This window comes from Hyperoodon ampullatus (assembly GCF_949752795.1).
Source record: "Hyperoodon ampullatus genome assembly, chromosome: X".
In the NCBI taxonomy this organism is placed as follows: Eukaryota; Metazoa; Chordata; class Mammalia; order Artiodactyla; family Ziphiidae; genus Hyperoodon; species Hyperoodon ampullatus.
Genome location: NC_136913.1, coordinates 3,682,188 through 3,697,310, shown reverse-complemented (window position 1 = coordinate 3,697,310; position 15,123 = coordinate 3,682,188). Strand labels below are relative to the sequence as shown.

The 15,123-nt window shown below is 40.0% G+C and overlaps 1 protein-coding gene across 2 annotated transcripts in view; it reads left to right on the top strand.

The window, feature by feature from the left end:
* NLGN4X (neuroligin 4 X-linked) overlaps positions 1–15,123 on the top strand; it is a gene marked incomplete at its 5' end in the record, with an annotated part of 257,483 nt that overhangs the window by 233,108 nt on the left and 9,252 nt on the right. For both annotated transcript variants that reach the window (XM_079727600.1, XM_079727599.1), the window contains 2 exons: positions 9,545–9,730; positions 13,273–14,062. In XM_079727600.1, coding sequence (XP_079583726.1) covers positions 9,545–9,730; positions 13,273–14,062 — 976 coding nt within the window. The remainder of the gene's footprint in view (positions 1–9,544; positions 9,731–13,272; positions 14,063–15,123) is intronic.

Here is a 15,123-nt window from a genome sequence, read left to right as displayed (position 1 = left end):
GAAATCCTCTTCCAGTTTGAAAGCATACAGTTTCAAAATTAGCTACCGTTTGGGGTCTTGTAAGAAGAAAAGGTACTTTAATGGGGCTTAGAAAAGGCATCCCAAGTATGCATTGTGGTCGAGGACAACAGGAGTTTGAGAGTCATGGGCATGGGAACCAGCCATCCTTGGAAAGAAAAATAGCAGAAATGTCCCCAAAACACTGATATTAGGAGAGTTATAATATATAGTAACTGAGAACAAGGCAAAGAGCATGGTCAAAGCATTCAACGAAAGGGACAGTTTTTGTGTGTGATACATGGACGGTATATACACACTCACTGCTGGGAAATATCACCTTCTTTCTTCAATAACCTTTCCGAACTGAAACTAAACATTCTATTGGGATTTTAGCCCTTTTATAGGTCATTCTGTTCACTTGTTGCTAATGTGTTATATCCTCTAAGATTGTCCCAGTGGTTTTCTTAATTAAAACAGTCTTCTTTTTTTTTTCTACAGTGTTGTATTAGTTTCAGGTGTACAGCATAGTGATTCAGTTACATATTTTTTTCATATTGTTTTCCATTATAGGTTATTACAAGGTATTGAGTAGAGTTCCCTGTGCTATACAGTAGGACCTGTCGTTTATCTATTTTATATATAATAGTGTGTATATGTTAATCCCAAACTCCTAATTTATCTCCACCCCCACTTTCTCCTTTGGTAACTATAAGTTTGTTTTGTATGTCTGTGAGTTTATTTCTGTTTTGTAAATAAGTGCTTTTGTATCCGTTTTTGACATTCCGCATATAAGTGATATCATGGGATATTTGTCTTTGTCTGACTTATTTCACTCAGTATGATCATCTCTAGGTCCATCCATGTTGCTTTAAGTGGCATTATTTCATTCTTTTATATAGATGAGAAGTGTTCCATTGTATATCTATACCACATCTTCTTTATCCATTCTCCCAAGGCAGTAGAAATAAAAACAAAAGTAAACAAATGGGACCTCATCAGACTTTTACACAGCAAAAGAAACCATCAACAGTCTTCTCAATCATGTTCCAAGTTTCCCAGAGAAAACCAGCATTGGAAAGCTTGGGAATATTTCTGGACACAGAAAACATTATGTGGGTTAGTAGACATCGCTGGCGTTTGATAGAGATGAAAAAGAATGCGTGGTTTTTTATTACATTCAGTTGTGATCATCTTATGGATAAATGAGAACAAACCAGATTAATTCTTGTCCGCCCACCGACGATATCCAACAATCAATACTAGGAAACCCCACTACCATCATGCTTGTTTTGCAATTGAGGATAGAACAGAGCAGCCTACTTTAAATTTGTTCACTTTAAGAGGAATTATCCAAATCCTGTTTCACATTTGTAACATAGAGGTGTATGTCATCTTTTTTTCTTAAATGCAATTTACAGTACCCTGAATACCATATAGGTACTAAATACATATCTTATGTATGTTTCATAAATATACTGTGTTGGCAAAACGTATGACTTTCAATCCTAATAAGTTTTAAAATATTCTTATTAAAAACAAATTGAAGCTCACACATGAAAAAAAAAGATTTTGTGTAAGTTTTTAAAATATCTGTGGAAATCCACTCTAATGTATCATTTTCCCTCAGCTTTTAGCACATTACTTGGGTCATTGTGGTATATCATAAATGTTGTTTGAATAAGCATCTCCATAATTTTCCCAGCATGAATAAGCCTGCGATATACATTTTGCATTGCCTTTCTCTTTAGACTTTAAGCACCTCATAAAAACTTAATAAACAGACTGTAAAGAAATATCTGTCACCTTCATGCACAATTATTCACCAGCCACATTTGCAGTCGAAGAGCACATGAGGTTTATCATCTGCATAATCTTAAAGACTAAGTCTAAGTAGACCAGTAATCCATTTTCCCTACAGACCCATTTTATTTATCAACAGACACCTCTCCTCACTTGCTATATGTGTTTCTCGTATCAAGGAAATCAGTCTAGTCGGTGACTGTTTTTAAACACACACTGTCCATCAGACACAGTGCACTTAGTTCCCAAGCTATGTTATGTGTTGGATACTTACTCTTCTCAATTCCGCAGCTGAGAAAAATGAAGCTTTGAAATCTTTTTTTTTTCAATATTTTTTATTGAAGAATAGTTGATTTACAATGTGTTCATTTCTGCTGCACAGCAAAGTGATTCAGTTATACACACATATACATTCTTTTTCATATTCTTTTCCATGATGGTTTATCACAGGATATTGAATACAGTTCCCTGTGCTCTACAGTAGGACCTTGTTGTTTATCCATTCTATATATACCAGTTTGCATCTGCTAACCCCAAACTCCGAATTCCTCCCTCCCCCACCCCCCTCCCCCTTGGCAACCACAAGTCTGTTCTCTGTGTCGGTGAGTCTGTTTCTGTTTTGTAAATATATTCATTTGTGTCATATTTTAGATTCCACAAATAAGTGGTATCATATGGTATTTGTCTTTCTCTTTCTGACTTGCTTCACTTAGTATGATCATCTCTAGGTCCATCCATGATGTTTCAAGTGGCATTATTTCCTTCTTCTTTATGGCTGAGTAATGTTCCATTGTATATGTACCACATCTTCTTTATGGCTGAGTAGTAGTATCCCATTGTATACATGTACCTCATCTTCTTTATCCATTCATCTGTCGATGGACATTTAGGTTGTTTCCATGTCCTGGCTATTGTAAATAGTGCTGCAGTGAACATTGGGGTACATGTATCTTTTTGAATTATGGTTTTGTCTGGATATATGCCCAGGAGTGGGATTGCTGGGTCATATGGTAGCTCTTTGTTTAGTTTTCTGAGGAACCTCCATACTGTTTTCCACAGTGGCTGCACCAACTTACATTCCCGCCAACAGTGCAGGAGGGTTCCCTTTTCTCCACACCCTCTCCAGCATTTGTTATTTGTAGACTTTTTGATGATGAGCATTCTGACTGGTGTGAGGTGAAACCTCATTGTAGTTTTGATTTGCACTTCTCTAATAATTAGCGATGTTGAGCATCTTTTCATGTGCCTCTTGGCCATCTGTATGTCTTCTTTGGAGAAATGTCTGTGTAGGTCTGCTGCCCATTTTTTGACTGGGTTGTTTTTTTTGTTGTTGTTGTTGAGTTGTAAGAGCTGTTTGTTTACCTTGGAAATTAAGCTCCTTGTCAGTCACATCATTTGCAAATATTTTTCCCGTTCTGTAAGTTATCAAACTTACAAGTTTTTGCACAGTAAAGGAAACCATAAACAAAATGAAAAGGACTCTGAAATCTTGGGTAATACGCCTGAGGCTTTCCTGTAGATTCAAATCCAAGGCTGACTTGACTGATTCCAGTACAAGCAATAACCGGGCTATGGACCTGCGGCAGATACCCTTCCTAGAGAATGGTCAGTTGTATCGTAGAAACTCACTTAAAGCAATTTACTGACTTGAGAGAATTGAGACCCTTAGGAAAATGTTGAAAAGGGACCCGCATTGGTGGAGGGAAAGAGATAAAATGGCAGTGCCTGTATCTGCCGGTGATTGCTGCCTAAGGGGTTGGACCAGGGCGGTGACAGAGCTGGTCTCCAGGTGACACTGTACCCCATGGGCAAATAGTGGGGTTGGATGTGAGGCCACATCTACAGGAGGAAGGCAGCTTACAGGATCCCAGCAGCCCTGTACAGAACATCCTAGGAAGAGATGGAGAAGAGTGAATATACAAAGGCAAAGAGAGATAGAAAGGCAGGGCATATCCCAGGGGGCAGTTACGTGCCATGTGGTAGATTTGTAGGCTAAAGGGCGTGTGTAGAGCATGTCCAGAGATGTAGAGATGGGACCACAGGGAATGGCCCTGGACATCCCACTAATGCATTTGACTTTAAAACAAGCTTTCTCTGTGTGTGTGTGTGTGTGTGTGTGTGTATGATTGCTAAAAAAGCAGTTGCAAGTTGGAAGAAAAAGCACACAGATATTTAAAATTAAGTGTGAAAATCACCTGTAGCTACCTTCCTATAGAGAAGTGCTATGAACTGCTTGATTTCCTTTCAGAGTTTGTATTTCACACACCCATTTGATGATGTTCATAAAAATCGGATCATAAGACACAGTATTCAGCAACTCACGGTTTTCTGTGACAGAAACACAGAACGGATGTGGTTCTGTGTTTACACATTTAAATACTCTATCATTTTATACACACACAGAGCCTCCCGTTATATGGATTCAACCAACAGAATTCATGCAACAAATCTCCTATTCGTGGACGTTGAGATCCCTGTCATCCTTATTTTCAAAATTATAATCAATAAGAATTGATTGGATTCTTGCATGGCTATTTCTATTTGTAGATCCTTGCATGACTTATTTCTGTACTTTCAGATAGAGATTTTTTATAGAAAAAGCATTTATGGAAATAGAACTTGTGGGTCAAAGGGATTCAGATTTTCAGTTTCATGAGTTTTGTCAATTTGTATCCATTGGGGAGCGCCATGATTAGATTGATACTGTAGAGATGGATTGGAAGCAGCAAGGTTGAGGCAGTGAATTGGAGCTCTTATCTCGGACACTGCGGGTGCAGAATCCTAGGAGTGATGAGGTGTATGAGCTATTCAAGAAATCAAACCAAAAGGATCTGGCAGCCAGTAGAGCTTGAGTCATCAACAAATCTGGAGAAATGATCAAGGATGAGGTTTTGAACCAAAAAGAATCTAAAGTTGGCTCCTCAAAGGGGGTTTGGTTCCAGACTGGCTGTTGCCAAATTTTCATCATCATGAAACATGTTTACCAATTATCTTCACCTTTTCATTGGCATTGTGTAATAAATAAACTGTTTATCACTTTGTATTTGGTTTCCAGAATATAACTGGTTTTAGTTTTGTGAATCCATATAATTTCAGCTAAAGTACTTTAAGACATCTGTGCAGCCTCATTCTAAATCATGCTGTGGGGATAGAATAGACTTTATGAAAACAGTGCTGGGAATCCCACTAATAACATCATGGGCCCCAGGTTTGGAAACCTATGCTGTAGAAATCGTGTGTCCTTCATAAGCGTCTTCGATTTATTCTACTGACGTTGGAAATAGCTCTCTGTGATACTGAGCTGATGATGAGATACCATAGAAGCAGCATCAGTTATGACTCGTGTCATTTTTAAGTAGAATGAAAACTAAAAACACACAATTTCAATTAGCTTTGCCTATCATGCCTGCAGAATTTGAATGCATACCCCCTTCCCTTTCACCCTATCCTTTAGAATCTGTGCCCTTTGGTTAAGTCATAAATGGTTCCAATAAGAAAACTTCACTTTCACCTTTGTAATAAACGCACCCAGGGAGTAATTTCCTGTAAACATCAAAGAATATAGATGTGCATTTATTGGCCTGTTTTTCACATTTCTACCTCTGTTGTGATTCTCATTACACAGATTTCTGTTTGGGCCCATTTGTGTGACCTAAAGTAAATTCTGTCTGTTCTCATTGAAACAACAATTTCATTTAAACATTTCCTTTTTGCTTTTACTCCACTAAATTAAATATTGTGTGTATGAATACACACACACACACACACTCTCTCTCAAACACACACGCACACTCAAATACACACACACATATATATGTGTGTTTGTATATATATGTGTGTATGTGTCTGTGTGTGTGTATATATATATATATATATATATATATATGTCTGCACTCATATATATACAAATATGAGGAAGGAATTCTGATATAATAAAGTCTAGTGATTTGCTGTATTTTGCAAATGCTTCTGCTACTCCAAAGAAACCAAATAATCAAAATAGGTCATTATGCAAACATATACATATATATGCACACATACATAGAATTCTTTTAGAAATATAGTTGAGACCCTAGATTAATTCTGCTAATTACAGGTGAATACACACCCTAAAAATATAAAAGATATTTTTCTGTATTCACTTAGTAATTATCATCTGTTTAATGGTCATCAAAAAAATGCCTACTCTGCTTATGTAATTAATTATTTCCTAAGAGATAAAGTCCTTTGTGGCATTAAAGTCATGTTAAAACAAACCAAAATCCAGCCACATCTGACCCCTCTGGGTTTCTTACTGTTGACCTGAAATGAACGGAGAACCATGTGGCCTGGAATCATTCTCCTAAAACCCTGCAATTCAAATGAACGACAACCATTTAGATCATGATTGGCTGTCCTAAAACCCTGAAACTTTCTATTCTAGAGCAATATTAAGACCAAATACAACGTACGTTATGTTCATTTCATTCAGCATGCAGGTGGGAAATGGGATTTTGGTTTTTGAAGCATCTTTTCCATGAACCAAGTTTTAAAATAGCCACTCAGCATGTCCCGTGTATTTGTGCATTTTGTTCCTTCCACTACTTTGAATGAAACTCAGCATCAGTCTAGTCATTAATCTGTGTGAATTCAAATGGCCTCTTTTGTGCGTCTCTTTCATTGTTCGGTTGTGTGTGCAGAGTGGTCACGGCTTACTGCTTGACAAGCTTCAGTTCAGAGACAGTAAATCTCAAAAACCAATGTTTCATCTGCCGAAATGCTGAGAGGATTTGGGGTCCATGAAAGGAGCTGTTTGTTTAAAATCACTGGCATCAGCCAGTCAAGGAAAGTTATGTGCTCATCTGGGAAACTGACTTCTGCGGGTGCTTCGATGTTTGGAAACGTGTGTGTTTGTTTCCCAGTTGATGCGCTGCTCTCATGTTGTTGTTCATACAGTCCCACGCTAGGAAACCCACACACATCCTCTGTCTGGGTTATATCGAACACCGTGTTTTGACAGTCAGAATCGGAAAAGGGAACATAAAATGACTTGCGTTCATTCTCTCCCTGCGGTGGGGACTCTGACCTGCTTATCATTTCAATTTTAAAAAAGAACCAAAAAAACAAACAAACAAACAAAAGCAATTCCTGGAAGTTGCAATAAATGAAGATTCCACGGCAGACGCTATGGAAACACCAGCTTCCGAAAGACCCACGTTCCTGTGCTCAAGTTCAGAGACACGTGGAGAGCTGTTTCCCTCAGGACTTCTGGAAGGCGAGCAGAATTGCCAAGATCAAGGCTTTGCATGGGCTGCTCTTAGGAGAAGTCAGATTTGCCAGGGTATGGAAGATGAATGAGCCCGCCGTCGGAGAGGGTTTAGAAGTTGTGTTTTGCTGGGGACGGAGGGGCTCTGATTTTGTAAAGCCTCGCGATTTACCGTCTGTGGCAAACCCTCCCCATAAACAGTTAGCGACTAGGTCATTCCGTGAAAGCAGAGAGCAAGAGGGAGGTGGGCAGAGGACGGATGAGTTAAAAACAGAATAGTTCTGCCAGAACATTCCTGGAGCCTTTAGGAATGAACCACCTCTTTCCTGAATGCGGGAAGAGAGGCTTGTCTTACGGTTCTTACACGGCACCCAGGCTGCCCTTATAAGCCCGTTCCGTCCATAAAGCTGCGTGAAAGAGGCTTTTCTCCCAAGCAGGGCGAGATTCATTTTATGAGAAAGCACGTAAAACGTAAGACGGGGATGAATGTGGAGGCCCCAGAACATTCGCGGGCATGAAACACTAATTAGTAATTGCTAATTAAACACGGAGGGCCTGGAAACATCTGAACACCTCCCTCTCATCAGAGCTAATCTCACATCCATCCCCAGGAACCTAAGAGGGGAGTGGGTTGGTGTGATGTGCCTTAAATGTACAACCTGGCCGTTGTCATGTTGCCTCTACCTGTAGGGCTACGCCATCGTGAGCCCCGATTCTTGTGATTTTAGAATAACAGCAACAGTAACCCTTCTGGCTGCTTTCTTCTGAGCCAGACCATTTCTAATGCCCTCCCGGCTCCCATCCCCTATTTCCCAGAGGTACTCAGGCAAGCTCTGGAAGGGAAGCCTCATTTTCCTCAGTTAGGTGTAAGATCTCATCCTTTAAGATTTTGTTTTAGGTTTTGAGAAGCTGGTACTCCGAGAGCCTCTTGGATCGCTGTCAGCTTTGCTTAGGGATGTGTTTGAAGGCATTGGTTCTCATTTCTGTTATTTTAGGGCTTGGATCAGTCTGTCTTCATATAAACACTGCGGCTGCTTTCCATGGTTATTGAATAAGCATTCGTTGAAATGGGTGAACGTCGTGACCCTTGGAATAAAGAAATGGTGCAGAAAGGAAAAATATCATAATTGGGGATTTCGTGTAGGGGCAAGTAAGAATGGGAAGTGGAAAAAAAAAAAAAAAAAAAACCCAGGGCTTCCCTGGTGGCGCAGTGGTTGAGAGTCCGCCTGCCGATGCAGGGGACACGGGTTCGTGCCCCGGTCCGGGAGGATCCCACATGCCGCGGAGCGGCTGGGCCCGTGAGCCATGGCCACTGAGCCTGCGCGTCCGGAGCCTGTGCTCCGCAACGGGAGAGGCCACGGCGGTGAGAGACCCGCGAACCGCAAAAAAAAAAAAAAAAAAAGAAAACCCAACTTTTTATGACTTTTTTTTCCCCCAGAAGGCTTATTCAAGACAGATTTGGACATAAAGTTGGATTAAAGTTTGTACAAGTATTTAAGCTTGGAGGATGCTTTATAAAATATTCATAGTTTTGAATCTGAGTGGGAGAGTGTCTCTCCCACAAAATGCCTTCAAACATCAGAGGAAAGCAGAGTTTCCAGGTCAAGATCTTTTTGCAATGTGAGCGGAGCAGGGAATGAAATAGATCTCGAAAACGGATCACTTTGCCACAATTAAATGCCCGTAGTGCCTTGTTTGCAGCTTTTTAAAAAGGGAAGAATTTAGAATTTGATGCCTTGAGTGCAATCTAATTGCTTAATTTACAGAATCCTCCTATTTTTTAAAATAAAATGTACCAGCCCATGCTATTTTGGGGACAGTTGGGGAGATTTGAATATGCACTGGCTTTTGGCTGAGATTAAAGAATTATAAGTTTCTGCATGTAACTGTGATATCTTCCTTATATAGAAAAATAGAGATGCATCCTAAACTATTTAAGTGTGGCATGACATGATGGCTATAGTTTACTTTGAAATTGAAGCATTAAAAGGAGTTAAATGAAAATATTAATGAGGAATTCAATGGGGAAGAGCAAACCTATACTGGTTTTATATACAGTGCACGCAATCTTATACACAGATGCCGACACACACACTGTTTTGCCCTGAAAAACTTCTTTTAGGAGCCTTTTTTGTTTTCCCAAGGAAAACCAACATATACACAGGAGTGATAACTTAAATCTAGTAAAGTGTATAGGTTTCTGATATTGTCGTGGATTGTAAATATTTTAGATTCATTTCGCCTTATATGTTAACCCCATACAAACCCCCAGATGAGACACTTTATTATAGTGTCAAAAGAAACAAAAACCATTGTAACTCTTATTTACATAATATACTCCTTTCTGCCGTGGAAAAGGTGCTACACTGTTGCTTCTCATTTATAGGAAGGAAAAGTAAAGAATGAACAAAGTAAACCATGGAATGTCTTTCCAAATAGCAGCGATGTTGACGTATATTTTGTAGGTGACCACCCCAAATATCCTGTGTTCTTTCACAGGGTTTTTAAGTACCGGCGACCAGGCGGCCAAAGGCAACTATGGGCTCCTGGATCAGATCCAAGCATTACGTTGGATTGAGGAGAATGTCGGGGCCTTCGGTGGGGATCCCAAGAGAGTGACCATCTTCGGCTCCGGCGCGGGTGCTTCTTGTGTCAGCCTCTTGACCTTGTCTCACTATTCAGAAGGTAATAAAAGCATCCCCACAGTGGGCAGGGAACCCTGGGACCCAGAAATGAACCCATATTGAGTTCTTATCCAGGTGCATGCAGGGTGGCCATAGTCTCTATTGAAACCTCCACAGAAAATCCCCCAAATGACATGCATTCACATCCTCTTCCCTTAACTCAGCTTGCTTTCTGATTTTTTTAATTGAAGTATGATTGACATACACCATTAGATTAGTTTCAGGTGTACAACATAACGATTCACTATTGGTATACAGTGACAGTCACCACAGGAAGTCCAGTTAACATCTGTCACCATTTAGTTACAAATTTTTTTCCTTCTGATGAGAATGTTAAGATCTCCTCTCTTAGCCACTTTTAAGTATACAATACAGTAATTATTAACTATCTTAACGATATATTTTTCTCACTTAGACTTATGGCAAAGAGCATTGCTTACAATAATTGGAGGACAATGACCTCGTTAGAAATGCCTACATCCTGCTTTTGCCTGTCTGAGCTTATTTGGACAACTTTAAATTTTATTAACTTCAATTTTCATCTTGGGAGAAGAAATATGAAAAAGAATCAGTATATGGATTATGGTTCCAGATTTTTAGATTTCGTGATAAACAGAGCTTGTAGCCATATGGTTATAAAGTCACGTCTTTGATGCAAACTAATTAAAGTTGATTCCCTCTGGTCCATTGGTGATGGAGGTTCCCAGCAATATCAGATGAGAGATTTTTAAAAGAAAAATCAACAGAAATTGGGTGCAGTGGGCCTGGAGGCACCTTAATAACTTCCTGGCTCTCCCTTCAAAAATGGAATAAAAATAAAAACAAAACAAGGAAATGCAGCCCTGTGACACTTTGGCAAGTACCAGTGAATATTCATAATAGTCTAAATCATCAAGGTCGTGTTATGTTTCCTTCTGTGTCATCGGTTGGTTTAAGGATGTACCACATCTATTTGAACCATTTTTATGAAAAGCACCTGAAACTTTAAAGGAATTATATTTCTTTAAAGAGTCTTATATTATCTTTCTTTAAAGTACCCTAAACATGTTTAAAAAGAAAAAAGGGAAGTATCATTGTGCCATAGGACAGCATCCCATTTTTTTCCTCTCTTCCTACACTACCGTGGACAAGTTGCTGACTCTTTCTGTGCCTTGATTGCTTCATTAGCAAGATATGATTGACAATGATTTTTAAGTCTTGTGAAGTCTGAATTTCTTGATTCTTTATTTTGTGATGGCTGAGGAGAGGTAGAATGAAAAGCTTATGTTTGTATTAACCCTTTATTTAAAAAGGAAAAAGCGAGTAAATTAGATCTTTAGTGATAACAATCCCTAGAGCATTTTAGAAAATACCTGTATTTTCCCATTTCTCCATGGATATAATCATGGTTCTCCATTTACAAAATAGTCAGGACCAACTCTAGTAGTAATCAAACACATGTCAGCCAAAACTAATGGGGAAAGAGTGTTAATTCCTTAAATCAATAGATCAGAAATGAATATGGTAATGCTTTGCATCATTTCTGCAAAGTAGTTCTCTAAAATCAACCCAGCAATAGAATCAAGAATTAATGAACATAGCCAGACTGTTGGCCTTAGGAATTTCACTTGTCGTGATATAACTTAATGAAATCAACATACACATGGGGAAAAGGTGTTTTCATGGAGTTTTCTACCACAGCATTCTCCTAGCAAAGAATGAAAGGAAAAGCTACAAGCCCAGAAAGACAAGAACATTGTAAATGACACGTGCATTTACTCGAAGGAACAATAATTTGTTTTAAGAATTGTGCTTAATATATGCATTAACCTGGGAGACATGATATGAAGAGCTCATTCAGCAAACCCTCACCTTGGCCGGGTACCACATTCCCTTTTGACCCTGTCATGGACAGGGATGCCATTCCAAGCAACTCTCAGATCCTGATGGAGCAGGGGGCAGTTCCTTAATTATGACATCAGTATACTATGCAGATATTGGACACAGTTACACACAGCAGACCAATGGGAGGGAAAGCGCCAAGAAGGAATGATACTGAAAATATTAAAGTAGCTCCTATTTTATAGTATGAATTATAGGTGACTTTTTCTTTAATTTTTCAAGTTTTTTCCCAGGTTGTATTACTTCCCTACCAAAACACACACACATATACACGGCTACCTCAATCACGGCCAACAGTTATGACAGAGAGAGAAAATGTGTAACTTCTAGCAACATTTTTCTAATTCTGGTTGTCTTCATTTATGAATGTCTTTTAATTGATCAAATATGGACATCATTTCCTTAAGGTGCTTTAAAACATTCACCTTGAGAGCCAGACACACAATTCAGTACTTGCACATTTCCAACAGAATGGTAAACGTTGGGAAATTGGCCCCAAACGAGCTTGATGATGTGTCGGGCAAAGCCAGATCATTTTAAACAGCTCAGTCTTGTGTGTCATCTGTAGGCAATCCTCTAGTGTTTAGAATCACATTTTCCTGGTTGCAGTCATGTTTTCTTCATCCTTGATTGTTTGTATGACCTTAAACATCGACAGGGCACGGACTTCTGGACTCCCCGCTGAATGCTTTTATTCTCCCACTGACTTATGAGGCGTCAGAGCTAGATCATGCTGGAGTTCAAGGAAATGGCAGGAAGAGATAAGGAATAGAACACCATGATCTTATAGCCTTCCATCTCATACCGGAGTAGTTAAAAATGGACTTTTATTTACTTCTGGACATCCACATACTAGACTGATCAGATAGGAAATTTTAAGCTACACAGGATTTTACTCATAAAACAGCCCAAGATTTGTCAAATTCCTCACCAAACAGACATGTTTAAAATGTGGCAGAATAAATTGTACAAAAGTCTGGGCTTTGAGTGGATGCAACTTTGAAATTAATGATTTTTTTTTGGAAAAAAGTTATGTTTTAGTGGGGCATTCAAGTGAAGATTTCTTTAGGAATAGCTAATTTAATGAATTTATTTTAATTGCATGTTTTTAGCACCTTCAGTATATGGAGCATGGAAATAAAAATGCATTCCAGAATTTATACTCTGAAACTGATTTCAGTGGACCTTCCCCCTCTAATAAAGTGGTACCTGTTTTTGCCAGTAAGAGAAAACAGCCTTTGACCTCTTACGGGCACAAAGCATATTTTTAGAGTCTGGGGGTTATGATTACCCTGAGACTATTTATTTACGAATTCTGGGGATGGAGACACTAATATTACACAAAATTGGGGAAGGAGAAAGAGGTGGTATGTTTTTAACACCGCAGCTAACGTGTAAATGCAGTTTCGTTTTCTAAACTCTGTGTGTGCGTGTGTGTGTGCGTGTGTGTGTCTGAGAGCATCCTATAAGACCACTGTCCAGCAGGTGGGGGAGGGGGAAGGACGAGATAGAAATGAGAGAAAGAGATGCCCAATGCGCTGAATGCTACAGTATCCAGAAATTCACATGCCCGAGAGACAATCAGAGCCTTCTTTGCCGAGTAAAAGCTGCTTTTCTGTCTTTCGGGTTTTCATTTGCATGTCCACAATTTTGCACCTGCAGGTCTGTTCCAGAAGGCCATCATCCAGAGCGGGACCGCCCTGTCCAGCTGGGCCGTGAACTACCAGCCTGCCAAGTACACTCGGATATTGGCAGATAAAGTGGGCTGCAACATGCTGGATACCACGGATATGGTGGAATGCCTTCGGAATAAGAACTACAGAGAGCTCACTCAGCAGACCATCACCCCGGCCACGTACCACATCTCCTTCGGGCCCGTCATCGATGGGGATGTCATCCCCGACGACCCTCAGATCCTGATGGAGCAGGGGGAATTCCTTAACTATGACATCATGCTCGGGGTCAACCAGGGGGAGGGGCTGAAGTTCGTGGACGGCATCGTGGACAACGAGGATGGTGTGACGCCCAACGATTTTGACTTCTCGGTGTCCAACTTCGTGGACAACCTTTACGGCTACCCAGAGGGGAAAGACACCTTGCGGGAAACCATCAAGTTCATGTACACTGACTGGGCAGATAAGGAGAACCCTGAAACACGGCGGAAAACCTTGGTGGCTCTGTTCACTGACCACCAGTGGGTGGCCCCCGCCGTGGCCACCGCAGACCTGCACGCGCAGTATGGCTCACCCACCTACTTCTATGCCTTCTACCACCACTGCCAAAGCGAGATGAAGCCCAGCTGGGCGGACTCGGCCCATGGCGATGAAGTCCCCTATGTCTTTGGGATCCCCATGATCGGCCCCACCGAGCTCTTCAGCTGCAACTTCTCCAAGAATGATGTCATGCTCAGCGCAGTGGTCATGACGTACTGGACGAACTTCGCCAAAACCGGGTATGTTCTTCTCCCCGTCATGTTATTGTTTGTCTGGGTCCTCCATGTGAGTGTGGTTTCCATGACTGGCTAGACTGCGGTGTGCAGGCATGCACACACAATAACAAAAGCAGTCCTTTTTCCCCCCAGCGTCTAGGGAGACCTCATTTTTTCTTTGCCCCTGAATTGTTTTCTATCAAGTTCAGATTTTTGCTAAGGTGCTAGATGCATATTGAAAATTCTGCGCTTGCTCCTGGGGTCAGATTTAGATGTATTTGGCTATTCTATGGAAAACTGATCCTGGAGTTCCAAATCTAGATAGGACCTTGTCTTGTTTGGTAAATAATAGGGTTATCAAAATACACGTGCCACATGGAACGCATAGCCAAGGAATGAAATAAATCTCATAATAAATATATAGAAATACTGTATATGTATATAATATACATATTATATATGTATATGCACATGTAATAACTCCTAATCTCATAACTGTAGAGAAATCCCGTGTGTGTGTGTGTGTGTATGTAAGATATATATATGCATATGTATTTATATACATGCATAGGAGTTCTCCATTGTTGTGAGATTTATTTTCTATATATACATATACATACAAAATATATTTATTTTGTTTATATATAAATATTTACACGTGTTTATTTCATTAATATAAATTTCATACATGTGTGTATATCTATCTATAGACACATACAGAAAGCTCATTGGCTAAATAAAGTAGGAAGTAGACAAGAGTTACATATACAACAGGGTCCACCCGTATTCCACTCAGCAGATTCTCTGCAAACAACGAAAGAAAAGACTCCCCAGCCTCTTAAGGAGGTACAGATATCAGAGCATCTTTTCATTTTCTCTTGTCGAATAACCTAATTGTGGAAATTAATGAGGTATCGTTCTGTTCTACCTGCCTGTGCTCCTGTCATTAACCTTGAGTTTCTTGTACCGAATTTACAGTGAAGGTCCTCCCGGCTCTGGAGGAATGGAGACTCTTCTGTGGGTCGCTGGTGGGGTGGAATTAGGCCCCATACTGCAGCAGCCCTGCAGTGCCTGAGCCTCATGTA